The sequence below is a fragment of the Apus apus genome, chromosome 12, assembly GCF_020740795.1.
Source record: "Apus apus isolate bApuApu2 chromosome 12, bApuApu2.pri.cur, whole genome shotgun sequence".
Taxonomy (NCBI): Eukaryota; Metazoa; Chordata; class Aves; order Apodiformes; family Apodidae; genus Apus; species Apus apus.
In genome coordinates, this window is record NC_067293.1 from 338,010 (window position 1) to 365,956 (window position 27,947).

At 57.2% G+C, this 27,947-nt stretch overlaps 3 protein-coding genes across 9 annotated transcripts; 2 read left to right on the forward strand and 1 right to left on the reverse strand.

Annotated features, from left to right (window-relative positions):
* Positions 1–2,707: 2,707 nt before the first annotated feature.
* Positions 2,708–3,720, forward strand: PIN4 (peptidylprolyl cis/trans isomerase, NIMA-interacting 4). The gene is made up of 4 exons (XM_051630719.1): positions 2,708–2,773; positions 2,859–2,944; positions 3,143–3,262; positions 3,545–3,720. Exons 1-4 carry the CDS (start codon positions 2,734–2,736, stop codon positions 3,701–3,703), a joined length of 405 nt encoding a protein of 134 aa, XP_051486679.1. The 5' UTR covers positions 2,708–2,733; the 3' UTR covers positions 3,704–3,720.
* Positions 3,721–5,606: 1,886 nt separating this feature from the next.
* ERCC6L (ERCC excision repair 6 like, spindle assembly checkpoint helicase) lies at positions 5,607–9,704 on the reverse strand. Its single transcript, XM_051630242.1, has one exon. The coding sequence runs from the start codon at positions 9,475–9,477 to the stop codon at positions 5,866–5,868; it is 3,612 nt and encodes a 1,203-aa protein (XP_051486202.1). The 5' UTR covers positions 9,478–9,704; the 3' UTR covers positions 5,607–5,865.
* Positions 9,705–10,478: 774 nt separating this feature from the next.
* On the forward strand, positions 10,479–27,694 carry OCRL (OCRL inositol polyphosphate-5-phosphatase). 7 transcript variants are annotated; one of them, XM_051630243.1, is made up of 24 exons: positions 10,479–10,550; positions 10,668–10,747; positions 11,233–11,312; positions 12,127–12,165; positions 12,788–12,898; positions 12,983–13,075; positions 13,473–13,593; positions 13,681–13,842; positions 14,355–14,456; positions 14,905–15,019; positions 15,588–15,704; positions 15,809–15,996; positions 17,313–17,424; positions 18,491–18,600; positions 19,504–19,639; positions 20,044–20,154; positions 20,424–20,589; positions 20,803–21,038; positions 22,862–22,885; positions 25,058–25,177; positions 25,396–25,480; positions 25,757–25,884; positions 26,077–26,188; positions 26,296–27,694. In XM_051630243.1, exons 1-24 carry the CDS (start codon positions 10,518–10,520, stop codon positions 26,418–26,420), a joined length of 2,706 nt encoding a protein of 901 aa, XP_051486203.1. In that variant the 5' UTR covers positions 10,479–10,517; the 3' UTR covers positions 26,421–27,694. The 7 variants fall into 7 exon arrangements, with proteins under 7 accessions (XP_051486203.1, XP_051486204.1, XP_051486205.1 ...); XM_051630244.1 differs by having other exon boundaries at positions 12,791–12,898; XM_051630245.1 differs by lacking the exon at positions 22,862–22,885.
* Positions 27,695–27,947: the final 253 nt, after the last annotated feature.

A 27,947-nucleotide genomic window follows, 5' to 3' on the forward strand; every position in this document is an offset into this window, starting at 1 on the left:
ACCTTGAGTTTCCCAGGCAGAGATCCCAGGTTTGAGTTTGGCTGGATGCATGGAAATGTACTTTGGGAAGACATGAGGGGGCCAGCTGGAATTGAGGTTGTGTTGGAAGAGCCACAAGTGGTTCCTCCTTGTTGTCCCAAGTGTCCTCCCTGCCACACCCCAGCGTCTGCAGCCAGCACCTCGACCTCAAGCCAGACCCCAGCCCCTCAAAAGCCCCCAAAATGCTGCATTTCAGAGCTCCTCAGCTCTCAGTCCTAAAGCAAACCCCAGGGTTGCCTCTGCCAGCCCCAGGGAGCCCCCCTGTGCCCAAGGTCTGGCTGCCTCCCCACTCCCCACCGGCCTCCGGGGCCAGCAGGTCCTGCACCAGGAGGACCATTTCGGGTGTGTGGGGTGTGAGCCGCCCCACGCCACGGGAGGAGGGGCTGCAGCAGCCCAGGGCTGCCCCCCACATAGCACCCGGGTACCCTGCGACTGCGTCTGCAACCACCCCCTGCCTCAGCCGATGTAGGCCCTGGGTCGCCACCGATCTGTTGGCCAAGCCCAGCCAAATGTCACCTGAGCCACCTCCCAAGCGACTCCTGGGGTCCCTCCAGGGTGACCCCCTGCTCCACCCATGCCTGCTGGCTGCAGAGTTGCTGTGCCAGGCCGAGGAGGATGCATGCCAGTGCCATGGGCAAAACAGGAGCTGCACCACACCGCTGTCCAGAGAGGGCTGTTGGCAGTGCCACCATCCCCCTGGCACGTGCAGGTCCCCAGGCCAGCCAGATCCTGCTCCTGGTGGCCGGGATGCAGTGCCAAGGCATGTGGCAGATCCAGCACAACGTGTGCCTGAGTGGGTGCTGCTGGGGGGGACATGTGCTGTGGTGGCACGGGGGGACGTGGTGCTGGCACGGCCACCTTGCCCAGCCCTGCCAAAGGGGCAGTTGGCATGTCCCTGGTTGGGGTGCCAGCCCTTGCCTGAGGTACAATGGATGGCACAGAGTGGGATTTGTTTCCCTTGCCCCCAGCTGCTGGTGTAGCTCCAGGGTGGAAGCACCAGCTGCTGATGCCAGAGGCCACAGTGAGGGGCAGTGGGGCAGGGTGAGCCGCCAGGGCCAGGGCAGAGCTGGGGAGAGCAGGACAGAGAGGAAAGGGAGCCCCAGCACAGAGCAGCAGCACAGCTGTGTGCCCAAAGCAAGAGAGAAAGGGCCAGGCTGTTGCTGACAAAAACAGGGCGTTCAGGGAAATTTCTGCTGTATTTCTTGATCTATTTCAGAAGTGCCAGCATGGCCCAGCCCTCCCATGGTGGGGAGGGAGAGCGATGAGTGGTATCCACTGGGGTGGTCTGCTCCGGGGGGTCTCTGCCCCACAGGAGCACAGTGACCACCTCCCCACCCATGCACCTGCACTGGATTTGGCCCTAAAAGAGGCTCTGCTCTCACGGTGGTTGATTTCCCCTCCCTCCCATTACTTGTACATTTCTCCCTTCCCTCTCCGCGGTTGCAGATTGAAGCCTGTTAATTAAGATCCAGGCTGAGAAACTCAGGAAAAAAAAAAAAAAAAGAAAAAAAAAAGAAAGAAAAAAAAAAGCTCTGACAAATATCCGTGCTTTGTCTCCATCCCGCGGCTCCCAGGCTCCTGCTGCTCCCTACCTGGTGGCAGGGCGCTGGCACAGCAGGGATGAGGCCCTGGGATGGGAGAGGGAAGCTCCGGGGACATTTTGCACATGACTGCTCAGGAAACCGGTGGTGGCGGAGGCGGTGGGGACGGCAGCCGGCAAAGCGGGCTGGGGACAAGCACGGGGTGGGAACAGTCCTGCAAAAACCCGGCGCCCTGCCGAGGCATCCGTGCCCTGCCGGAGCCGCAGTGTCTGGGAGGCCGGGGGGAATCCTGGCTGCTGAGCTGGGGTCCAGCCGTGGGATGGAGATCCTCATTTCCCTGACCGCAGGAATGGGCTCTTCCCAAGAGGGATCTGGCCAGCTCTGGGCTGAGAGCTCATCCCTGGCTTGGCTGAGGGGAAAGCAGCTGGTGGTCCTCGGGGAGAGCCCGGCGTCCCCTGGTCCCGCGCAGGGTGAACTTTGGATTGTTGTAATGTCGAGTCTCGCCAGCTTGGTAAACTGCTCCCTGCGACAGCTGCCTCCGTGTCCTGGTTCTTGGGGCTGCTGAGGGGGGCTGGCACCCCGGGGACGGGTGCTGGGGACAGGGGGGATCTGGGCACCCCCTGATGCCCCGTGGGTGGCTCGAGGGGGCACTGGCAAGCGTTGGATCTCTCACGGAGTCTGGTGGCTCTGGGTGAGCGCAGGGACACCGCAGGGTGCTGGGGACAGCCCGGAGTGGGTGCTGGGGATGGTGTGGGGGACTAGGGACAGACTTGAGGTTCTGGGCACAGGTGGGATGTGTGCTGGGGACAGAGCAGGGTGCCGGGGGCAGCCCGGGGTGGGTGCTGGTTCTAAGAATGGACCCTGGGGGCAGGTGGGACGGGTGTTGGGGACAGCCCAGGTACAGGGTGGGTGTCGGGAACTGCCCCGGGTGCTGGGTGGGCAGTGGGGACAGCCGTGGATGCTGAACGCGGCCCGGGCGGGGTCCCGGGCGGGGTCCGGGGCGGTGGCGGCTCCCAGGCCGCAGCAGCCCCCGCGCCCAACGCCCGCCGGTCCCACCGCGCGGCCCCGGGCGGGTTTGGGGCGGGCGGGGCCGGGACCGGGCGGGCTCGGGGCGGGGCCGGGGCGGGGACAGCCCGGCGGGCGGGACGGCAAGATGGCTCCGAAAGGGAAAGGCGGCGGCAAGGCCGGCAAGGGTGAGCGGGGCTGGGCGGCGGGACCGCGGGCACCGGGGCGGGTGGGCGCGGGGGCCGGGCCGGTCTCAGGGCGCTGTGTTCGCAGGCGGCGCCAGCGGCGGCGGCAGCAGCAGCAGCAGCAGCAGCGAGGGCAAAGCCCAGGGCCCCAAGGGAGGCGGCAGCGCCGTGAAGGTGAGCCCGGGGGGCGGCGGGGGCCGGGCCGGACCCTGGGGAGCAGAGGGGGCCGGGCAGGGTTCCTCGGTGGGGCGGGGGGGTCTCCCCGCAACCCCCCCCCCCCCCCCCCGGGCAGCCGGCCCGGCCGCCACGCGCCCGTTCGCTCCCCACGGCGCCGGGGACAGCCCGGGGTGCCAGCGCCAGCCCTCCTTCCAGGTCCGGCACATCCTGTGTGAAAAGCACGGCAGGGCCATGGAGGCGATGGAGAAGCTCAAGTCCGGGCTGCGCTTCAGCGAAGTGGCCGCGCAGTACAGCGAGGACAAGGCCCGGCAGGGGGTGGGTGCGGTGCGGCCGCGGGGCTGCGCTGCGGGGACCGGGGCAGCCGCGTCTCGCCCAGGGCCCCAGAGCCGGGAGTGCCGAACGGCAGCAGGGCCGAGCAGCCCCCCGGCAGCTCGGGGAGGGGCCGAGCCCCGGCCTGCCGCAGCCTCAGCCCGGTGCCAGGGGCTCTGCCCCTTGCTGGGGCTCCCTGTCCCACCGCCGCCGCACCCCGCTTCTGCTGATAAAGCCTCGGGTGCACTGCGGCTCTCAAAGCTTAACCCTAATGGCTCCTTCTTCCAGGGAGACCTGGGCTGGATGACCAGAGGCTCCATGGTGGGACCTTTCCAGGAAGCAGCGTTCGCCCTGCCCGTCAGCAGCATGGACAAGCCAGTGTACACGGACCCGCCGGTCAAAACCAAGTTTGGGTACCACATTATCATGGTGGAAGGCAGAAAATAAATCAAGAATGACCATGACCGTGTGGACTGCTTGAATCATGAGAGCTTCCCAGGCACCTTGAGCGTGGGGCAAGCCAGCTGTAACCAGCAGTTGTCGCCGCCGTGGTGGCTGGACACACAGGGTACAGCTGGCAGAGAACAGGGCCCTGCCCAGAGAGGTCAAGTGTTCTCTGGAGCAGGGGAAAGAAGAGCTTTTCCAGTCGGCTTTGCCTGGCAGGCTAGCTGCTTGCTCCTCCCACTGCAGGTGCAATGGCCTGTCCACCTGAACAAGGTGCTCAGGCTTCAGTCTGCAAAGGTAAAGTGCTCCAGAAGGGAAAAAGGGGGTTCGTCGGGATTGTGATCTTTATCCCCATCCTCACCAGCAAGGATGCAGACAGCTCCTGAGCTAGTTTCTGCTGCAGAGCTCAGACCAGGACAGTCCCTTTGGAAAAGGAGTGACGTGACAGCTAGAGCTGGTGGGGCTGCCCCAGGCAAGGGTTTGTTCCTGCCAGCAGAGGGGAGGGTCAGTGGTGGGATGGGGAGCTGGGAAGGAGTTGCAGGTACCCAGACCTAGAGCTACCTTATCTGCCCGAAGCTGAGGGAAGGAACTGTCTAACAGATGGCTGGTGTGAATGAGAGCCCAGGACATCTCCTGCCTCATGGATCTTGGCAGCAGACCCAGCAGAGGGACCCCTTCCCACGGAGGGGCAGCGTCCAACCGAGGGCTCCAGCTCTGTTTGCAGACGAGCACCTGGCATGTCAGAGGGCTCAGAAACCAACAAGGAGCACAAAGGCCCTTCCAAGCTCATGTACAAGGAAGAGGTGAGACAGAACCAGGACAGGTCTTTCTCCTTCCTCCCTCTTTGGGGTGTTTGTTTTGTGAAGAGAACGGAAAGCTCAGAGACCACAGGTGATTGCAAAGCTCTAGTTCATTATTTTTTGGTTATGAAAGGCAGTACAAGAGCAGATGTGGCCACATTTAAGGGATGCTCTATTAATAAACCACTTGTTACCAGGCTACCAGAGCTTTGTTCTGCCTATTAGCAACAGGATCGGTGTGTTTGCTGTGTCCCCTAGTGCAAAGGATTCAAATTCAGCAGACCAGCTTCCCCTCTCAAAACTGCACACTCAGCCAGGTGTGAAAGTGTCCCTTGCTGTCAGACAGAAGGCAAACTTCCTGGACACTAAACACACACATGGCACAAGGAAGCACCGGAATTCACTGCTGTGTAGTCAGAGGGGAAAACATTCAGAGGCTGGTGGTAGTGGTGAGCACACCCTGGCTGTCTGTCTCAGGATGGTGGCAGAGGGGCAGGGCAGATGAGCAGTGCTAAAAGCCAGGACAAAGTTGTTCTGATTTTAAGCTGCAAACGCGTTTCCCTACCCGAGAGAAATATTTCACCTACCACAGGTAAACTGGACGTGGGAAGAGGGTCAGAGGACTTTCTTACCAGAGGAGAACCAGCTCAAAACTTTAAAACAGGTATTTCTCCCTCCTGCTGCCTTTGTGCAAGAGCAGGTTTTTGACTGCACTTCTCAGAGGGAAATAAAGATGTGGTGGGGAGAGGGAGCAGGCCAGGTCAGACCAGACTCCTGATTCCTCTGGAGACAAAAAAGTATTATTTTCTTCTTTCTTTTTCTTGTTTTGTGTTTGTTTTTTTTTCCCCTCCACAACAAATACATTCTCAGTCCAGCTTAAAACCCAGTGGCAGAAGCTCTGCTCTCTGCTTTGCACCAGCACCTGGCTCACCCAAACAGGGGGTGATGTTCAGGCAGACTAACCAGTTTATGTCAAGTCAAGGTGGGAGGAACTAGAGCAGCTCTGGGGGAGCACCCTGGTGGCCTCTCAGGAGGGGGGCAGTCAGAAAGGTGGAGCCAGGGCTACAAGCTTGGAGAGGGGTTTAGACATAAAGAAGACTCTTTTATTAAATAGTCAGACTGGAGCATGAATTGTTTTCACCCTTGTAAGCTGAGTCCACAGTGAAGCCCCCTCCCCAGCACTCAACACTGAGATCCTCAGACTGTTTCCTCTCACAGGAGGAGGGGCTGAAGCTGTTCCATAACCATAAAATAAGTGTCTCTTGCAGCCACCAGCCTTGGGCTGGGTCAGAGCATCCCAGCCAGCTCCTTCAGACAGACATGGAATGAGAAAAGGTAAGGCTAGGTCATAAAGGGCTTCAGAGCTCATTTCTGGGCTAGCTGCCTGTACAGGTTTAAAGTCATAAGCATAACTTCAGGTTCTCCACTTTTTATGTCAAGAGCTTGCAGGAAGCAGTCCAGTGCCTCCTGCAGTTTCCCATCCTCCTTAAGCTTCTTCCCACTCTCCACCAAAGTGTTGTAGTCACCTGCAGCAGGAGAGGAGCTCTGACCAACCTCTTTTTCAGAGACACTTTCCTGGGTGAAGTATTCTATCTGCTCACCCGACCGAAGCTCAGGGTCACCTGTGGATTCCTCCTGAGATGATTCTGTCTCATCTGCCTCTGACTGCTCCGAGGACGTGCCGTTGAGATGGGAGGATTCTGCAGTGGTATCAAGTGTTTCTCCAGCAGGTTCTTCATCGGGCTCAGCAGATTCTCCACTACACTCTTCAGCTTCTTCTTCCACAAGGTCATCTTGGTCTTCATCACTTTCATCATCATCATCATCATCATCATCATCATCATCTTCATCAGTGTTTCCCATGATTTCTCCAATGTCTTCAATCTCATCCACCACCTGGTTGATGAGAGATCGCCTGGAAGCAGTAGACCTGTTTCCACTGTTGCTTAGCTGGGGAGAGAAGATGGCTTTTGCTGTATTTCTGTCCAATTTAGGAGTGGATGCACTAATTCCTTCCAGAAATGGGTGCAGAGGGCTGTTCAGGGGAGAGGGCCTTTTTTCACACTTGTTTTCCTCCAAGACCATGATGGAATGGTCTTCATCCTCACTGTCTGAGACAATTCTTCTTAAGGGTTTCTTTTTGCAAGAGGCAAAGACCTCACTGCTTTCCTCTGACACTTCACTGCCTACCAGGGAGTTCCTTGGCTTTCCCCCAGCCGTGTCACAGGGTGTTCCACAGTCACCCTGCTCACCTAGCCAAGGTTTTGTTGGGGATATACAAAAATTTCCTGTTTTCAGCTGGAAGCCCTCCTTTTCTGAGTGCTCCAGTGATCTTTCCCTATCTGAGGCATCTTGCCATTCCTCCTCAGACTCTTCCAAGACCAGATTGAAGTCAACTTGATCCTGCACAGACATATTCTCCAAGCTGGTTTCCAGCACATCAGACTTCTGGAGCCCAGCATGGATTTCTGGCATAACATTTGACAAAGCTGGCACTGCAGCAGCCCAAGCTGGCTCAGGAAGGTCCTTCTCATCTGTTCCCAGGGCAGTGTGGGGGCCAAGCACCTGCTCTGACATTTCTCCATCTCTTAACTCCTTGGGATCATCAGCCATACCAGACTTGTTAGAGGAATGCTGATGATGCCCAGGGAGACCATCCCCTGCCTCAGTCAAGCTGTCTGACATCCCATGGGAACAGTGTTTCTGTTCAGGACTCAGACCTGGATGAAGTCCAGGTGATGATGCTATAACACTCAATTCAAGATTTTGCTCAGATTCTTGTACATTGGTTTCTTTCACCGTCTTGCTGGTGTTAAGCACCTCTGTGTCCATACTGGACTCATCTCGTGCCAGTTTCTCTTCGTCCAAGTCACCAATAGTCAGATTCGTCATTTTGGAGCTGACATCAAGAACCTGGACCTCCTTGTCCTCTGTAAGATCAATAACTTTGTCATTTTCATGTTTATCAGCTACTGGTGGCGAAACAAAGGGGCTGATGTTGTTTAGCCCTGGAGACAATTTCTTTGGCTGGGAAACCCGTTCTGGTGGTCTTTGCCATGTCTCTTCGCAGACATTTCTGATCCCCTCCATCCTCTGGTCTCTAAGCTGAGACTCCAACTGAACAAGCTCGTGGGCTTTCTGTACCCTCCGCTGGATGTACTGATGGGCTTCCTCGCTCTCCACCTGCTCCTCCTGAGCTGTTTCCCTCGTGTATATCAAGTCATGATCAGAAATGCCAAACATGGCCAGGGAGTGCAAATAGGCAATGTGTTCATCCAGCTGCAGGTCGGTCTTTCTCTGGGGGGCATGCAAGGACTGCAGCTGGATCTGAGTCGCAGATGTTCGTGTGTCTTCTAACGTGAAAAGCTCCCTCAGCTCCTGTTTGGAGAAGTACCTGAAGGGGTTCTTTTTGTCCCCGGTGGTCTGTCTGATTAATGAATCCTTGAAGACTTGTCGCCTGTAGATTTTCTCTTCCACGGTACCGCAGGTGATCAGTCTGTAAATCACCACGTTCTCTTTCTGCCCGATCCGATAAGCTCTGTCCACAGCCTGCGCGTCTGTAGCCGGGTTCCAGCTGGGATCAAAGATCACCACCCGGCTGGCTGCTGTCAAGGTGATCCCCACGCCCCCCACCTGCGTGGTGAGCAGGAAGACGGAGCAGTCCCTGCTGCTCTGGAAGGCCTGGATGCGCCTCTCCCGCTCGCTCAGGTGCGTCACGGTCCCGTCGATCCGCTGGAGCTTGAAGTGCCGGCGGGACAAGACGTGCTGGATGATGTCCAGCATCTTCCTGGACTGTGAGAACACCAGGGTTCTGTGTCCCTCTTCTCGCAGTCTCTCCAGAAGCCCTACAAGGAACAGCATTTTCCCCGACTCCTGAATCACAGTCTCATCCGAGAGATGATCTATTTTGTTAGCACCTGGCAGCATGCCTGCTTCACTCCTCTCGTCCTGCTCGGAGCCCTCCTGCTCCTCCAAGCCCAGCTGGATGCAGGCTCGTGCAGACAACAGCCTGGGGTGGTCACACAGCTTCTTCAAGACGGTCAGCTCAGCCAAAGGCGACCGGGTTGTCATCAGCACTTCCTTCACGTGATCCAGAGAGAGAAAGTTCCTGTAGATTTCTTCCTGCACGGGTGACAAGTACACCCACACCACAAAGTCATTTTTCCTAGTGAGAGATGGCATGACAGGAGCACAGTTCTCACTTGGATCCTCAGGAAGAGGAGCATCTATTTTGTCAGCCTGGTTGGTTTTGATATCCTCTTTGGTTCTTCTGAGGAAATACGGCTTTATAATTGCCATTAGGTTCTCAGACATCTTCAGCCCCAGTGCTTTTTCACCTAGAGTCGCGTCCTTCTCCCTGGCTCTGGTAATAGGATTCTCATACTCCATTTTAAAAGTTTTGGCCGTTCCCAGGAGAGAGCCTTGGCAGGCAAAGTCGAACAGGGACCACATTTCCCGCAGGTTGTTCTGCACGGGGGTGCCCGTGAGGAGCAGGCGGTGCCTGGCAGGGATGGCATAGACACAGCGGGTGGTTTTGTTGGACGGGCACTTGATTTTATGTGCTTCGTCGAGGATGACGTAGTCCCAGACAAACTCCTGGTCGTGGCTGCTGGCGAGCTGCTTCCAGTTGTTAATGAGCATCTGGTAGCTGGTGATGATGGTGCCATTCTTCCTCTGGACCCTCTCCAGGTTCCTGGTGCGCTCGGCCTTGCTGCTGCCGTGGAACTCCTTGACGCGCAGGCCGGGGGTCCAGCGAGCGAACTCGGCCTGCCAGCTGCTGACCAGGGTGGTGGGCATGATGAGCAGGACGTGCCGGATCAGCTCGGCGTCGAACATGCCCGAGAGGAAGGCGATGACCTGGATGGTCTTGCCCAGGCCCATGTCGTCCGCCAGGACGCCGCCGGGCCGGCCCTCCCGGTGCAGGCGGTACAGGAAGGCGACGCCTTCCCGCTGGTGCTGGAACAGCTTCCCGTGCATCTCCCCGTAGATCAGCAGGCCGCTGCCGCACACGTCCACGAAGCCTTCCTCATCCTCCCTCTCCTCCTCCTCCTCCTGCTGCTGCTCCACCGCCGCCAGCGCCTCCTCCACCCGCTGGATGCGGCCCCGCAGCTTCTCGCTGGGGCGGATGGCGGCCGCCAGCCGGAACAGCCGCAGGGCCTCCTCCAGCTCCCCGCCGCCCGCCGCCGCCTTGGCTCCCAGCACCAGCCTGCGAAAGGCACCGTGGGCACCGGCCGCTCCGGGACTCCCCACACCCGGCCCGGCCCCCACCGCCGCCCCCTCCCCGCGGCCTCCACCACCGCAGCAGCCTCCCACGCTCCCCGATCGCCCCGACCTGGCAGCCCGCTCCCCGGAGCATCTGGCGTCTCGGCTCTCCCTCGGGCCCACCGAGCCCCGGGCCCGGGCGCCGCTCACCTCCGGTACCGCTCCTCCTCCTCCCGGCCCCCCAGCCCCGCCCCGCTCACCTCCGGTACCGCTCCTCCTCCCGGCCCCCCAGCCCCGCCCCGCTCACCTCCGGTACCGCTCCTCCTCCTCCTCCTCCCGGCCCCCCAGCCCCGCCATGTCTCCCGCGCTCCCGCCGCGCTTCAAACGCCCGCCCTTCCCGGCCTGCCCCGCGCCGCGCGCAGCCAATCAGCACGGGCGGGGGGCGGGGCCTGGCGCCTGAGAGCGACAGCACCGGGGGGCGGGCAGCCAATCAGCGCCGGGGGGGCGGGGCCTGCGGTGGAAGGACCAGAGCCGGGCCTCCCGCGCCGCTTCCCGGGGGGCGGGAGGGACCAGCACCGGGACCCTGACCCGCCGTGGCGGGAGGTGAGGGCTGCGCCCCGGGAGGGGCCTGTCTGGAGCCTGGCGCGTGCTCCCGGCGCGGCCCCGCCCCCCCCGGCGCGGCCCCGCCCCTTCGCCGTTGCGCCGTGTCCCGAGGGCTCGGTCCTCCCGCCGCCAGGGGGCAGTGTGGGGCGGCGGGTGCCTCTCTGCCCCGCGCCGGGAGCAGCGCGGAGTCCCCGGGAGACCGAGGCGCCGCCATGGAGCCGCCCGCCGCCGCCTGGGGCCTGCTCGTATCCGCCGGGACCTGCCCGGGGCCGGGAGGGGCGGGAGGGGCCGGGCAGCTGGGGGGCCGGTGGGCCGGTTGGGAGGAGGGCAGGCGACGGCGGTTTCCTTAGCTGCGGGCGCAGAGCGTTACCGGCGTGGAGGTGCGGGCCGGGCAGCGGGTGCCGTGCGCGCTCAGCCTGGGCCGGCGGAACGGCCGCTACGGGTGAGTGCCGGGCCGGGCGGGGCGGGGGGCCCGGGCTCGCTGCGGTGTCTGCCCGGTGAGTCCGGCCGGTGCTGCCGCCGCGGGTCGGGCCGGTTTCCCACCCCCGGGTGGCGAAGCCCGCGGCGGGGCTGTCTGCGGCCGGGGCGGGGGCCGGGGCCGCCTCTGCCCCGGGGTTCCCCCTCGTCGCGGGGACGAGCCGGGAGATGAGGGTTTGCTTCCAGCCCCGCGTTCCCGCCCCGCTGCCCCGAGGAGCCGCCAGCCCAGCCCGGCAGCGGGGAGAGCCGAGCGGCACCGACCGCCCCACCGCGCGCACCCACCTCTCCTGTCGCTGAGCCTCTTCCCCCTTTCTCTTCCCCTGTCCCAGCCATAGAACCCCCACACTGAGTTTCTCTGGAAATGCAGCTCCTGTGACTCCATTAACCTTTCTGTCTGTGCGAGGAGGGAGCTGTTCCTGTGGTTGTACAAGCCTTTTTTTCTGTCTCCAGGGTAGTTATCCATTCACAGAAGAAAGAAAACTCTGATCCGGAGTACGTTCCCATCAACAGCCGCTTTAAATGTGTCCAAGGTACTGAGTCCTGGAGCAGGCTCTGGGGGGCTGGCAGGGATCCCCTGCTGTTCAGGGAGAACCCCTAGCTTAGTGTGCCCTGAGCACCCATGTAGATCAAACCTTTCCCCGTGGAAATAAAACCCGTGGTTTATGGGATCCTATTTTGTCCTCATCCCAGAGGTGTGCTCCGTGTCAGCACGTGGTTGTGAGGAACTTGGCTGGTTCGGATGGGGGGGTTGGCAGCAGGTTCAGCTCGTGTCTGCAGTGGTAGGAATCTGGTCTGTCTGCTCCATCGTGGCAAGAGTGGGGAGCTCTGCTCTGATTCCTGCACGTTTAGATCAGAATTCCTGTGAGGTCTGGCAAGCTGTTGAGTCCAAAGAGCTGCCCGTGGAATGGGAAAGAGTTCTGGCCTTGTCTTGGAAGGACTTAATTAGCAGCTTTTGTCCTGGGGCAAATGCTTCTTTGGGAATAAAAGCACCTTTTCCTGGGTTAGCTTCTGCCCTTCTTTGTAACTCAGTGTGGTTCTGCAGCTTTTTGCTGTGCAGACAAACTCTAGAGTTCATTGTCAGGTTGTTTTTTCCCCAAGGAGCTACACTGATGTAGAGCAAGCCATCCAGGTACACGAGAGGCCTGAGCATTAGGGGATGTCCCCTGGGACACTTTGGTTGTGGGAAGTGGCTGTCCAGGGATGCCTGCTCCTGCTCAATCATCAGTAGTGCAGGTGTCAGTGAGGACCAGTGTGTGGCTGGCAGCAGGCAGCATGCTCTTCTGAGTCCTGAGTTGCTGCAGCATTCAGCCTGGACTCTGTTGATCCTGTTTTTCTCTTTTCCAGAGGCAGAGGAGACTCTCCTGATTGATATAGCCACAAGCAGTAAGTCCTGCAACATGGGGAGGGCTCCTCTGGGCTGCCCCCTGGGCAGTCCATGTTTTTCCTGCTGCTCCATCTGCCCCCACTCCTGGTGTTTGCCTTTGGTGGAGCAGGACTTGTGCTGCCTCTGGCACTGTTGTCTGGCTCCTTTAGACAGTCAGTGTCAAAACAGACATGGTCTTAAGTGCCCAAATTGAAGTACTGGCCAAACTTTGACTACCTAAATCTTTTCCCAAGGCCCTGCTCCATGCCCTGAACCATTCTCACCTCCCTTCCACTTCTTTCTCCTGAGCCTGAGTTACCATCTTCCTGTTTCTTTGTTGACAAAGCTCTGTCCAGTCACCCGTTCTGCCTTCCCTTTCAAGACATTTTTCTTACTACTTTCAGAGCTCTTCTCTGTGAGATCACAGTGTTCCTAAAACTAGGAGAACGTGACTGACGACACCCCGGGTGGGGGGGATATCTCGGAAGCACAGGGAAACCTGCTTAGGTGCAGATTTCCATCAGAAACAATAGCTGGAAGTTGGCTTTCCTTGGCGAGCTGTTAGGATGGCCAGAAAGCCTGGTGGCTGGGGGCCTGTCCCCTGGCCCAGACCCCATGACAGCGAGGTGTCTGTGCCTGCAGCAGGCTGCAAGGTCCGGCTGCAAGGGGACGGGACGGCCGAGCGGCTCTTTGAGATCCCCGACGAGGAGCGGTGCCTGGCGTTCCTTTCGGAAGTGCAGAGCATTCAGGAAGGTCAGCAGAGCTGTCGTCGTCTTGGTGAAATCCTCTGACCTCCAGCAGTTTCTGACAGGGAGGGCTTTTGGGTTTTTTTTCCAGCCCACCTGAAAGCTTCTCTTCTGGAGCAGAAGGACTCAGCCAGCTGGCACCAGGTGGAGAGGAAGCTCCCAGCTCTGTCACAGGCCTCTCCAGGTACTGAGCTGTCCCCTGGGTGTGCTCTGGGGTCTGTGCAGCAGTGGGGCACTCAGGGCAGGGAGCTGTGCCTGACCCTGCCCTCAGGCTGCCCTCTGCCCTGTTCCCTCACTTCACATCAACCCACACACCATAAAACATCTCAGTCCTTGGAATCCATTGCCCTGGGCCCTTCATTCCTTCCAGAGTGCAGCTCCTGCCTAGTGCCCTGGTTTGTGCATGTTAAACTCCCTCCTGTCTTGCCTTGTGGTCGGTGCCCCTTCCTCATTCTCTGAGTCATCAGAGCTGATAGCTTGCCATTACAATTTGCTTGTTCACTTTCTCTGGAGTTATATTTTTTCCTTCTTGCTCTGAGCAGTTTTAAATGGTTTCTCAGGGCACTGTGCTTTCATTATAGGAGCTCTGGGGTTTGAGGATGACTTCAGCAGTCTAAGCCTGGAAGAGAAAAGAAACATGCAAAACCACCAAACGGGATCTCGCCGGGAACCGCCCCCTCCTCCTGTGCCTCAAAGCAGGCAGTAAGCAATGTGGGGAATCTGTTCCCTTTTTCATTCTCTTCCTAGACAGCAGAACCAGTTTTAATTCTGCTCTTGCTTCCTTCCTAGGTTTCACCGAGAAAGAGAAGGAGCATCAAGAGACCAGTCAAAAGTCACCAACACCATGCGCAAAATGTTCCTGCCCAGCACCCAGTCGGGGCAGAGGGAAGGCCTCCTCAAACACCTGCTTACCAAGAGGGAGAAGGCCTATGTCAACCTCCACAACTTCAGGTGAGCTGTGTCTGAGGGGCAGTGTGCTCAGAGACAAAGCTCTTTCATCTCTCTGGTGAGCTCAGGTCTAGCCCAGGCTGGAGATCTGACACCTGCTGCTGTGTGGCCTCCTTGCGTGGCTACACAAGGATTGGTCCAGAGGTGGCTGTGGACCAGCTTCTCCTTTGCCTCCTGTCCCCTATGTGTGTCAGATCTCCTCACCCTCGGGTAAGGCCGAAGCAGTTGTGCAGACAGAGGCAGCTGTCCCAGCACCCTGTCCTAGCGTTGGCCCCATGACATGGTGTTAAAAGAGCCAGATGTTGGCTGGCCCTAATGGAATGTCTTCAGTTTTGTTGCATTCAGCAAAACGCCCGAGCTGAGGTCACTGAAAGTGAGCCAGGCCCAGGAGGGGTTTGTTGCCCCCATAGCTGCCAGGGCCCAGCACACGGGGGCTGCCCTGCGTGTGCTGAGGAGACCTGGCCAGTGATGGTGTCACCGTGTGTTCTGACACTCGGGCTGCTGTTGTGTTGTAGGTTCTTTGTGGGCACGTGGAACGTGAACGGGCAGTCCCCAGACAGCAGCTTGGAGCCCTGGCTGGTGTGTGACACTGAGCCCCCAGACTTCTACTGCATCGGGTGAGCAGCCACGACCTCGGGTTCACTTGCAGGGCTGGGGTTCTTGTCACCCTTGCTTGGTGGGCTGTGTTTATTTTGAATTCCTGTCACGTTCTCAGAGGCTCCTAAAGCTGAGCTATGTCTCAAGAGCTGTCTGAGGGGAAAGAGCCATGTGGATGAGGCAGAGTATTGGGTTAAACGAGGCTGGTGTGACATAACAAAGCAGATTTTCCTTGAGGCACCCACAGAGCTCTGGCTGTCCTCTGCCTGCAGGCAGCCTTCTCAGAGGGGTGGCTGGGTGGCTGCTGCAGGGCATTGCAGTTGGGTCCCAGAGGCACCGTGGTGAAATCCTGCTGCTGTATTTAGCAAGTGGGAGCAAGGAACATCTTCCAAGAAGAGCTGTTGCTGGAGGTTTCACATTGGGCCCTCCTGTGGGGGAAGGGGGTGATGACTTGGTTTGGTTCTTCAGGTTCCAGGAGCTGGACCTCAGCACGGAGGCTTTTTTCTACTTTGATTCTGCAAAGGAGCAGGAATGGCTGGTTGCTGTGGAGAAGGCCCTGCACCCTCAGGCCAAGTATAAGAAAGTGAGTTGTGTTCAGTGTCCTGGGGTCTTGTCACAGAGTTGTCGTGACTGGAAGGAAAAGAGAAATGGGCTTCCTTTCCTCACCAGGCCCAGAGAGCAGTGCCTGGAGAAAGCAGGGATGTGCTGGGCTTGTGTGTACCTGGTGTGTGTGTCACATGTGCCACGGTAAAGCTGGAGAGCCTATTTCTGTTGTACCTTGAAGTGGTAATTTATAAAGATGAGGATCAAAATAACTTCATAAAGTACGAGGTGGGTGTCAGGGGAGCTGTGTGCTCAACAGATTCATAGCAGGAGGTTCGTATTCTTTCTCTGTGTTACCTCCTCACCCTTATACTAAAGCAGCAAGGTGTGTTTTGAGCTAGTAAATTAAATAACTCTTCCTTGAAGGAACAGGGTAATTGATGAGGTGAAATCTTCCAGAGGCTTCTGCCCTGGGACAGTGTTGCTTCAGTTGTGGCAGCAGGATTTTATTCTGGCCAGTTTAGAGCCAGAGAAGTGGACCATGAGGCAGAGCAGAGCTGCATTCCCACTGCCTTTCTGGGAACTCAGGACCTCTTGTATGTCTGCAGGTGCAAATGGTCCGTCTGGTTGGGATGATGTTGCTCATATTTGCTAAGAAGGAGCAGCTGAGCAGTATCAGGGAGATCATGACGGATTCTGTGGGCACAGGAATCATGGGAAAGATGGTGAGTCACCAGCTGCCTGCTCCCATCTATCTGTGCAAGCAGCAGCACAGCCTGGACTCGTTCCCCTGCCCGTGCCATGCCTGACTGCTCCCTGCTCTCCCCAGGGCAACAAGGGCGGCGTGGCCGTCAGGTTCGTGTTCCACAACACCACCTTCTGCCTGGTCAACTCCCACCTGGCTGCCCACGTGGAGGACTTCGAGCGGCGCAACCAGGACTACAAGGACATCTGTGCCCGGCTGAGCTTTGTCACCCCCAACGACAGCCTCCCTCAGCTCAGCATCACCAAACACGAGTGAGTTCATTTCTCTCTGCTCCCTTTTGGTGCTGAAGAATCCAAATCAAGTCAGAATCGCAGCAACAGGAGATCTCCTGCAGATAAGTGTTCTGGTTAATCATGGAAGTGCGGATGCCAAGGGTTTTGTGATGGGAAGTGGGAGTATGAGAAGGGGAGGAAAAGGGAAAGCAGGATGGGCAGAGGCTGAGCTGTTCAGGCTTTTTTGAGTATCAAGCACTTTAGTGTTGCTGTTTCCATTTCTTTTTAAATGAATTGGCTTATATCAGGCAATACTTGGTATTATTATTATTATTATTATTATTATTATTATTATTATTATTATTATTATTATTATTATTATTATTATTATTATTATGAGATGACAGCAGTGCTGAATAATTCAACTCAAACATGTACACAGCAAATCATATAAATTAAGTTCTCATAGACCAGATACAAATTACTAATACTTCTGTGGTTAATATTTAAACCATTTAAAAAATGAAAATAGAATGTGGAGTGGATTAGTACAGAAAAAAGTTCAAATATTAGATTATCCTTGATAATCCACTAATGGAAATTCTGAAGTTTGACTCTAAACAGGAAGAGCTTTGATAATAGAGAGGGGTTAGATTTTAATCTTTAAATGAAACCTTTATGGAGTAAAGAGTGAATACCAGCAGTGTTTCTGGAGCTGCTGGTGATGGGAAGGCTGTGCATCTGTTTGAAAGTGCAGAGGGAGAGCAGGGGCTGAGGAGGCATGGCTGACAAGGGAGGCAGGACGGATGTTCAGGAGGTCACAGACTCCAGAGGAGCCCAATTCTGCTTTGCCAGTCCTGGGTAGGTGACGGGGGGGGTCCTGGCCTGGCTGAAGGCAGTGGAAGAGGATCAGGTCAAACCACGGTGCCAGAGGAGGTCTGAGCACGCACACAGCAGCCTGCCCAGCTGGCTGCTCCCTCTCCTGTACACGTGAGCCCGAGTACCAGATGGGTTTTGTGCAGCTGAGAGGTCATGAAGCTCGGTGAGATGGGGCTGGTTTCACTGCATGAGGGAGCTGGGGTGTTCTCGGGCTGTTTTCAGACTGAGGCAAACTCACGTGTCTCCTGTCACACTCAGTCTTCAGTCCCATATGGGATTGCAGTGGATTTAGGACTGTGGTATCTGCTGCCATGTGGCATTTCTGCTGTTGGACTCGATCCTTCATGTCTCCTTTTGTCTTTCATGAGTCTGAACATTAATCACCAGCAGCCAATCCTCTATTCTCCTACATGTCTTCTTCCATGTCTGGCTTGTGATACTAACCCCTGGCTCTTCTCTTCCATGTTTGTTTCCAGTGTCGTCATCTGGCTAGGAGACCTGAACTACAGGCTTTGTCTCCCTGATGCCAGTGAGGTGAAAAGTCTTATCACCAAGAACGAGCTTCAGAAATTGCTGACATATGACCAGGTCAGTGAACTCTGCTTATCTGTGCTCCTTATTTGTGAGGTCCTCTTGGTTTAAGATGTGCCTGTGCTTGGGAGGAGCAGCAGAGACCCTCTGCAGCAACTGTCTGCAGATGTAGATGCCAGACCCCAGACCAAGCTAAGAGTGTCCTGGAGACATCAACCCCTGAACACAACCAGCTTGTCCATGACACCAGGGTTAGTGGGTGACCTGGGCAGTTGCTGTGGAGATGTCTTTGCATCTCATCAGCAGAGTTCTCTGTTAGGTGCAAACTGCAAGGTAGGACATAGGAGTTGTGAAAGCCACAAAAGCTGCTGTGGGAGAGGTGTTGATCTGGAGGCTGGCACCAAGGTCTGCTCAGCCAGGCTGCCTGAGCTCAGTGCTGGGCTCCTGCTGTTCCTCTGCAGCACAGCAGAACCTGGGCAGCTCCAGAGGTGCCTTGGAGAAAAGGTTGTGCCTGAGAAACACACAGGAGCACTGTACTGTTACCTCTGACACAGTTCAGCAGTAAACCTGGTGGTTTCTGTTCTTGGCTCGTTTCTGCTGAGCTGGGGGCCTTCCTGCAGAAAACAGCTGTAGCTTAGAATTTTGTGAGGAAAACAAGGAAGAGATTTTCAGAAGAGTGAATAAGAAAGGAAAGGTGGTGTCAGGTTGTCAGCTCAGCACATGCCTGGAGGCTTTTGCTAAAATGATTGGCAGTGAAATATTCATGATGGTTATGCTTAAGCCTGAGAACTGATTAAGACATTTAGCACAAGTGGAGCAATTAATATTTCCCTTAACTATTGTTTGATGCTGTCTGCATGGTCTGGTGAGCAGTTCTGTGGCAATTTGTATCCAGTCCCTTTATAAACATTCCATGGGTGTGTTGCATTTCTACCTTTGTTAAAGGTGTCAGGTCCAAGAGAGTTTGGGGATGCCTGGTGAGTCCCATGGCCACGGGTTGCTCTGCATGTAGATCTGCTCTCTGGCACTCTGCTCTGTGAAAGCCACAGGGTTGGGGGTGTTTGGGGTGGTTTGTTGGTTCTGTGCTGCTGGCTCTTTCAGAACATGTTGTTTTTCTGCCCAGCTGAACATTCAGCGCACTCAGAAGAAAGCGTTTGTGGATTTCACCGAGGGAGAGATTAAATTCATCCCCACGTATAAATATGACTCCAAGACAGATCGCTGGGACTCCAGGTGAGTCACCTGCCAGTGGACATATTTACCTATGACTTGAAAAGCATTTTCTCACAAAACTTGATTTCCTGCTTCCTGGAGCTGGAAACTCCCCTCCATGAGAAGGTGCTGGCTGGAGTGCACAGACAAGCCGTGCTCTGTTCTGCAATCAGCAGCTCTGGGTGCCCTGAGGCTCCTCACACCTCGGGTGCTGCTGACTCCAGGAGACTTGGACATCCAGGGTTCCCTGGAGGGCTTTTTCTGCTACCAGGCACAGACAAACAGTATAAAAGGTATCAAAGATGTAAGGAAACACTCTCTGAGTCATCCTGTCCCCTGACTTGGTAGCAGCAGTGGTTCCTGCTTGCAGCTCCCTGCCTGGTGCCTCCCACAGACAGTTCTGCATCTGCAGCAGAACCTTGCTTTAGGTGGAGCAGCTCCCAAGAAGGAGTTTCAAACCACACAGTAGTTGGGTTTTACTCTGCCCGTGTTTATGGTTCAGCACAGCAGTTGATATCATGCAGGATAACCCAGGACTCAGACTTCATAACATAATAGTAACAGCTGAGTCCACTTTCCCTATTGGAAACAAAAACTGCTGGATCAGACTGTAGTGGGCAGAAAGATCTGGCCGCAAAAGAAACCAGTGCAGCTTGGATCACAGTACACGTGGCTTCAGGCTTTGGAAACAATCTTGTCTGAAGTTATTCTGTTTCCTGGTGCTGGAAAGAACAGGAATGTTAGCTATTGTTTAGGGAAGGGGAAGAGAGCAGAAGAGAGAACACAGTAGTGGAGTTGAGGGAAGTGACAGAACTTCATCCCATCACTGCTGATGCAGTCATCGGTGGTTTGAATGGAGGGAGGAACAACCTGGATGTTGGTTGGGATTGCTGGGCTTCCCTGGTAACCTGCAGTTCTTCGCAGCGGCAAGTGCCGCGTGCCGGCGTGGTGCGACCGGATCCTCTGGCGAGGAGGGAACATCCATCAGCTCCGGTATTCCAGCCACATGGACCTGAAGACAAGTGACCACAAGCCTGTCAGTGCCCTGTTCCGCATCGGGGTAAGGTTCCTGTGTGCCAGGGTGGGATCAGTGGTCCCAGTCTGGCTTTGCTACCTCCTGCTCCCCAGGTAGCTCAGGTCTCCTTAAAGGAGAGCCTTTCTCCTCTGGAGAATCAGGAGTAATCCTGCAGGATGCCAGTGCTGTCTCACAGACATCACCCCCAGTAACCTCCCAGTGGTGTGATCAGTGCCCAGAAGGACCTTAGTAACATCTGTAGAGATAGAACATGCATAAAGTGCATGTGCAGCTCGCGGGTGCACCCATGTGTGCAAATTCTCGTGGCCTTCCAGCTGCAGATGGTAAGTGCTTAGAGAGAGATTTCACTTCTGCATTTTACCCGGGATCAAAAGAATTTCCTGTGAAGGTGGTGAGAACTTTGCTGAGTGTTTCCTGATCTTCCACAGGTGAAGGTTGTGGATGAGCATAAGTATCGGAAGTTGTTTGAAGACATTGTTCGTTTAATGGACAGGATGGAGAATGACTTTCTTCCTTCACTGGAGCTGAGCAGGAGAGAGGTGAGGATGAAACCTGGGTCACTGTCCACTTCCCAAACACAGCAGCCTCAGAAGTGCTGGAACCACTTTGCGTCAGTAAACTGGTTTGCAGAAAATTGAACTTTAACTTATGATCAGGAATTGGATGAGAAGGAACATCTTGTCTTGGCCTCTTGGCAGGTGTTCCCTGGGGATCTGTGGGCTGTGTGGGCTCTCCTCAGCAGGGGTTGCTGGGCAGTCTGGGTGCCTGGGACCACTGATGGGATTGGTGCTTTCTCTTTGCTCTGCAGTTTGAGTTTGAGAATGTGAAGTTCCGTCAGCTGCAGAAGCAGAAGTTCCAGATCACCAATAACGGGCAGGTCACCTGTCACTTCTCCTTCATCCCAAAGCTCAATGATAACCACTACTGTAAGCCCTGGCTGCGGGCTGAGCCCTGTGAAGGTTACCTGGAGCCAGGTGAGCTGTACCCCAGTTCTGCAGCACGTACTGCTGCACAATACCACCCCATGTCCCTTCCCACCTACCTGTCTTCCCTGTATCCCACCTTTACTGTCATCATTCTTGTCCATTTGTCTTCTCAGTTTTGTGGCCTTTGTCCCTGCCACTGTGTTTGTCCTTGTCCCTTTTGGTGAGTGTCTGCCTGTTCTTGAGAGCTCCTCTTTGTTGCAGATGAGAGCACAGAGATCTCACTAGATGTGTATGTCAGCAAGGACTCAGTAACCCTTCTGAACTCTGGCGAGGATAAAATTGAGGATATCCTTGTCCTTCACTTGGACCGAGGGAAGGACTATTTCCTTACCATCAGTGGGACCTACCTGCCCAGCTGCTTTGGCACCTCCCTGGAGGCCTTATGCCGGATGAGACGGCCGATCCGAGAAGTTCCAGTCACCAAGCTCATTGACCTGGTGAGTAGCAGTGTTCTGGAGCAGCTCTCCTTACAGGGAGAGAGCACATTCCCTTCCTTTTACTCCTAAAAGCAGAAGGAATGTCCTCATGTTGGGTCAGCTGTGCTGGCTCTGAGCTGATTTACTTGTTCCAGAGCTTGAGGTGTTCTTTTGTTGTTTCCCTCCACCATAACCACGACTCCTGACAGCCTGTACTTTATCCCCTGTTTCTGAGTAGGTTCTAAATATTGTTTAGTGGGACAACAACGTGATCCCAGCACCTTGTGTTCTGTGCTGCTGGTGTGTTGGTGCTGGCAGGCTCAGCTGGGTGGTACTGGTGTGTCCTAAGAGGTGTGATTGACATGCTGTCCTCCAAGGTGCCCAGACTTCTTCCACAGTGACTGGGCTCCAGGATCCTTTTCCTTGTAGATGCTTATGGCATTGGCACTCCTCAGGGGAAGGCCAAGCAGGGGTGGGAGGACCAAAGCAAGGATTTGGTGCTGTTTGGTGTGCTGAGGAGTGCAGCTCAGCACATGGCCAGTCTCATGGCCTCTCTGGCTGGTTGCTCTCACACCAGCTGTGGTGTGCAAGGTCCTCTGCAGTGCAGAGGTAATTGTTCCTCTCCTCAGGATTCACCGCGCCTTGCATCAGTATTTGTCCCTCTGGAACCACTGTGTGTGCCTGAGGGGCACTTGTGCCCTCATCACCTTTTGTCTTTTTGATAAGGGGCTGAGCTGCAGGACAGCCTCTCCTAATTCTCCTGGGAGAAGCTGCTGACAGTGGAGAATCTCATCCTTGGGATTTCAGTATTAGTGCCTTATCCTGGTTTTTTTCTTGAGCTCATACTGTGGGCTTTTAAAAGCCTTTTGAAGGATCTTTGTCAGGAGCAGGTTAGTCTCCTGAAGCTGATGGTGTGGAACAACACCACAGGGAGTGAGGTGAGCAGCAGGTGGTGGTGGGACTGGAGATGACTCCCTCTCAGGAAAGAAGGCCCTTTCCTGTGCAGTGTGGCTGCCCGCCCTCCCTGCCTTGCAGAAGGACCCAGCCCAGCTCCTGCCGGGATCCAGCTGTGCCCTGCGGGAGGTTGGGCCACAGCGCAGCCCCCCGAGGGCGCAGGCCCTGCAGAGGTGCTGCTGGGCAGGCACGCCCCTGCGTGTTCCCAGCCCAGCCCTGGAATGCCGTTTGGTTGTCCCCACCCTGGAAGGTCGACCTGCCGAGTCTCAGCTTGGGCAGCCCGCTCCCGTGTCCTCCTGCGGCCTCCCCGCAGGCTGCGGTGGGTGCTGTGCTCCCGCAGGGCTGGCCCCGGGCTGTGCCGGGCTCCTCGCAGGGGGTTAATGCTATTAGCTCGGGACGGCCCAGCCTGGCCTTTGGAGCAAACCCTGCTTCCCTGGCTCTGCACAAAGCTGCTTAGGGGGCCTGCTCACTCCACAGCTGCCACATGCTCAGAAATACAGATTTAGCCAGTGGATGTTTCTCTCTGGCCTGCTCACAAGGGAAGATGGCTGAAATAACACAGGGATATTTATTTCTGACCAGGGGAACTTCTTCCTGGTGGACACCTCTCAGCTGCCCGTTTGCTGGGCAGGGAGCAGTGGGGCTGCAAGGCCCCTTGGAGGAGTTTGTAGAAATCCTGACAAGGTTTTGCGTCATGTGAGCAGGATTTCTTCTAACTGGCAGGCAGATCTCTCACCCCAGGTTTAACTTTGGCCGTGTCAGCAAAATTTGTGAAGGACCTGGCATTCAGCGGGGTCTTGTAATGCAAATTAGGTTTCTGCTAATCTGGGAGTGCATGGTCTCTCTCTTAACCATACTTTTTCCTCTTCTCTCTTTCCCACTGCTCTCAGGGAGAAGACAGCTTCTTAGAAAAGGTAACTCGAGCTGGGGAATCTGCTTCTCAGTGACTTGCTTGTAGATAAAGAGCTTTCCCCTCATTCTCAGCAGAGGAGGGGGGGAGGTGGGTGCAGAGGGAGCCCTGGTTCCAGCAAAGCCTCTTAGCACAGCTGGGGGCTTGGTGAGAACATGTAGGAGCACAAAGTGACCCCATGGAGCCAAGATAGGCCAGCCTGACCGAGCTGCTTAAAGCTCACCAAATTTGCTTGGGGAGGAAAAAAACCCCACAAACAACTCTCCTGATCCAAGCAGGAGTGGTAGCTGTTGCCAGAAAAGATGGGCAACCTTGTGCAGATCTGAATTAGCTTGAGCCACTCGCGTATGGGGTTCACCGTTTCACCCTCTGCAGACCAGTGGGGAGAGGGATGGGCTGGAACACTGAAGCCTCTTGCTCTCTCCTTCTTGGCCTGTCCTTGTGGAGGCCGAGGGAGGCAGATGTTCCTCTGCTTCCTGGAGCAGCAGAGCTCAGGCTGCCACAGAGGCTGGAGCAGGGTCTCTGCTTCCCTTGACACTTGTGCTCTGTGCTGGGGACCAGGCCAGTCAAATCTGTCATGCCAAGAGGCAGTGGGAGATGTGGGTGCATGTGGAGCTTGTTCCTGCTCTCCCTGCTTCGGCTTAGGTGTCTGGGGACTTGTTTGAGCTCGCTCTGTGCAGGGCTGGGGGGCATCTCCTTCCCCAGGCTGCAGTGATGGAGTGAAACAGGAGAGGAAATGCTGTTCCCTCTCCAAGGGGGACTGAACCCGGTGCTGAGCCACATAAAGCTCCCAGCGCCTTCCCAGCGGCGGCAGGGGAGGAGGTTGGTGCCTGGCGGCTGAGAACATCCTTTTGCACAGAGCACCTTCCTCCCCGCGGGGAGGCCATGGCCGGGCCGCCCTCCCTTCCTGCCAGGCGGCAGGAGAGGGCGCTCGGTGCTCAGGAAACCAAGGCGCAGCTCCTCCTCCTCAGCCTCCAGGCTTCCCCTCCTCCTCTGCTCTAAGCAGCTGGAGGGGCTCCTGCCCGGCGGGTCCCGCAGCTCCCCAGGGCAGCCTGGCAGAGCCCGGTGCCGCTGCGGTGCCGCAGTGCCCTGGGCTGGGGAGTCCTTTGCTTTCAAAGAGGGTCCTCAGCTCCCACCTTTGCCTCTTATAGGGGAGCTGGAACGCGCTTGCCTAGCGCGCTGCTTCCCAGCCTTCCCTCTCTGCTGCTTCCCAGCCTTCCTCTGTGCCGGGGTGTCTGCTGGCCGGGGCAAACCCGGGGCTGTAGGGGGCAACTGCTGCTGCCCGTGCCAGGCAGGGGTCTGCTGTGCCCAGCCCCAGCTGGGCAGGGGCCACCGTGTGCCCTGCAGAGGGACAGCGGGCACAGCTGTGGCAGCTGGGGTGGAGCTCTTTGCTGCTGCTGCTCCTTCCTGCTGGTCCTCGGGTTGTGCTCCTGCCGCTCTCCCTGGTGCTTCAGCTGCATGTGCTGTGTGGAGCGGTGCGTGGCTTCCTCCCCAGGGCACACAGGGCCGTAAGGGAGAGGAAAATCAAGGGAAAACATTGATCCCATCACAGATTGGTGCAAGGGAGATTTCTGAGCACTTGGGCTCGTCAGCTGCTTTGCGTGAGTAGGCAGGGAAATGTGACAATGGTGTCAGGGTAGCCTGTGCTCAGCAGAGACCTCTCCTTAGGAAAACCAGGGCAGAAACTTCAGAGAACGGGGCTGTTGTAGAGCCCAGAGGGTAGGTGTGGTCCAAGCTCACAGGAGGCAGGAGGTCATGTCCTTGGCTCTGCATCCAGAGGAGATCAGCTGGATGAGCTGGCACGGTGGTTGGATGGAACCTGAATGTGGAAGTGAATGCGGCAGAAGGACTCCTCGTGCTCCAGAGCATCGGCTGCAGGGTGGGAGCTGGGATTTGGACAGCAAGAGACCCATCCTGTGGGAGCTGGTGTGGCTGGAGAGCCCCTCTGAGGAGGGGCAGAGGCCTGGGCAGTTTGGTGGTGAACCAGGAGGTTGTCCTGTGGGGCAGGGGGAGGAAGTGGAGCTGGGACATATCAGCGATGGCTCTCGGCTGTAAAAGCAAGTCAGGGCCAGGTGAGTCCTGGGTCCTGCTTCTTCTCATCTCCAGGCTTTCTTTACCAAGGCCGTTCCAGAGGGACTGAGGTATTGCTGAGACTTTGTGTGCTCTTTGCCACCAGGAGAAATCCCTTCTGCAGATGGGCTCCCTGGACACTGGGGATCCAAGTGAGATGCCACTGCAGGTGCCAAAGGAGATCTGGCTATTGGTCGACCACCTGTTCAAGCATGGCTGCCACCAGGTGAGGGAGAGGCCTCTGCCATGCTGGGAAGCTCTGGAGAGCTTGGTGACCTGCTTCAGCAGCAGCTGGAGATCAGCTCCAGTGTGGTATTTATAGGACAGGCTTTTCCCTGCGCTTGAGGCACTGGCTGGGGGTACCAGCTTTCACCCTGCTGTCACTGTGTGCTTCAGGCTTTGTGAGGAAGGTGGCGTTGTCCATCCCTGTGCTGTTTTTGGCAGGAGGACCTGTTCCAAACTCCAGGCATGCAGGAAGAGTTGGAGCAGATCATTGACTGCCTGGACACCAGTATCCCTGAGAAAATCCGTATCCTTGCTGTGCCTGACTTTCCCAAGAGCATGGTCTGGAGAAGGGGCTAACGGAGCGAGACCTTCTGTGGGGCTAGAGGGTGGGCAAAGGCAGTGCAGGGTGGATGGACTGGGACAGCAGAGGAGGAGGAGGGGGCAGTTAGGCAGGTGGAGAACGTGCAAGACCCACAGGGAGGAAGCAGAGCCTGAGCAGCTGAAGGGGGAGAGGCAGGAGCAGCCTGGGGAGGGAAGGGGTCTGTAGGCGCAGTGTGCCCCTTGATTCCCACCGCTCCAGCGGGCAGTAACCACTCCGTGGCAGAAGCCCTCCTCATCTTCCTGGAGGCTCTGCCCGAGCCCGTGGTCTGCTACGAGCTGTACCAGCGGTGCCTGGACTGCTCCCACAGCAGGCGGCTGTGCCGACAGGTGAGGGGCTGCCCGTCCCCACCCTTGCTCAGGCTCTGCAGCTCCCCATGTTGCTGAGAGCTCTGCCTTGCTCCCGGGACCTTTGCTGTCTCTCTGGGCTCGTGTCTCGCTCAGGGGGTCACGCAGGGACCCCGGAGAAGGGGCAGGGCTGCCCGCAGCCCCGGCTGAGCTGCCTGTCGGTGTTCCTTGCAGGTGATTTCCCAGCTGCCTCGTTGCCATCGCAGCGTCTTTCACTACCTGATCTCGTTCCTCCGAGAGCTGCTCAAACACTCGGAGGACAACAACGTCGGCGTCGCCATGATCGGTGAGCGGGTCCTTTCCCTGCGTCGCTCCCACGGGAGCGTCACCCCCTCCCGGTGCCCGCCAGGGTCTCCGTTCCTCACCAGGAGCTCTTTTTGCCTCCCCCTGCAGCCGCCTTGTTCTCCAGCCTCCTCCTGCGCCCCCCACCCAACCTGCAGGCCAAGCAGAGCCAGCAGGACCGCCAGCGGGCCATCGGCTTCCTCTGCAGCTTCCTGCTGGCCGGGGAGGAGGAGTGACCCTGCCGCGGGTCCCGCCCCGGGAGGGGGGCTCTCGGCTCCCCCAGGTGCCGTGTTTACAGGTGGAAGGAATGCATTCCCAAATCCTTCCCAAGGCTGTACCCTGTGCTGCAGAGGACCTGCACGCTCATTGCACTGCCATCCACCACGGGAGCCTCCTGCTTTCTCCCGGGGAGCTGGGTGGATCCATTGATACCCAAGCACTGTGCCAGCAGCCCCCTCGTCCCATCCCAGTGTCACCAGTACCCGACTCATGCTTCTCTCTCCTTTTCACTCCCATCCTCCTGGAGCCACTGCGGGGAAGGGTGGAGACTGAGTGCTCTGGTGGGGCCGTGGCACAGAGGGTGCCCTCAGCCTGTGCCCCATGTCCCTTGTATGGACTGTGCTGACCAGAGACCCCAGCTCAGCCCCAGGCTGGCACTGGGCGTGTGCCCCTTCTGCCACATCACTGTGTAATGGAGGCTGGGCCCTGGCTTTCCTGGGAAGGTTGTCTGGACATTTGGCCTCTTCCCTGTGCCAGGGCCTTCTCTCCCCTCTCTCATGTGGCACAGGTCTCTCCCTGTGCTCCAGTCTCCTGCCACCATCACCTGAGCTCTCCTCTGTCTTTCCCCTGTGACCCAGCTCCCTGCTGGGGCACAGGATGGTGGGTGACAGGAGGGGCCAGGTCAGGCAGGACAGTGAACTGCCCTCTGCTCCTTCAGGGCTGTCCCTGTGCATGGTACAGAGCAGGACACAGCTCCTGTCCCCTCCCACCTCTGCTTGCAGAGCTGCAGGTGGGTGACCAGGCAGAGCTGGGGTCAGGGGTCCCTTGGATGCTGTCCCCTCTCCCCTCCAAGCTGCTACCAGAGGTTACGGACTGGAGAGAGGAGGCAGAAATCCACCTCGAGACCCAGGAGACCCCCTGTGGGGCAGGTGGGGTGGGTGTTTTTCTGGCAAGGAGGTACTGTAATGCCAGGGTCACCCACAGCTGAGAGGGGGCACCCCTGGGGGGTGCGATAGGGAGGCCTGTCCCATGAAACACTAAGCAGGGTCCTGGCTGGGACTGGGTGGCCTCTGGGTGCCAGAGATGTGGGGAGGGGGCTGCAGTCCCTGCCCCCCAACGGTGCCTGTGCTCAGCCCAAGGATGGCCCTGTGGGCCCCATGTGCTCAGGCTGAGGTGGGGTGGGGGGGGTCCCTACCTTGTGGCTCTTTTTTTTTTTTTTTTTCCTTTAAAATTTTTAAATTACATAATTTATTGGGAAACGGTTTGTTCCAAATAAACCTCTGTTGTGCCAGGTTGTGTGGGGCTGCGCCGGGCGCTCGAAGCCAGCCTGTCGTCCCTCAGGGATGTGGCTGGGGACACACAGCTGTGCCAGGATCTGCCCTCCCTGCCCAGGGCTCTGGGGGCTGGAGCCACCCAAAGGCACCACCTACCACCCCAGCAGTGGGCTGGGCAGAGCTGGGGACCGTGGCAGAGCCTCCCCCTGGTTCAGCTCCTGGGCAGCACTTGCAGGCTCCTCACGCACGGGCAACGTGTAGCCTGGTGCT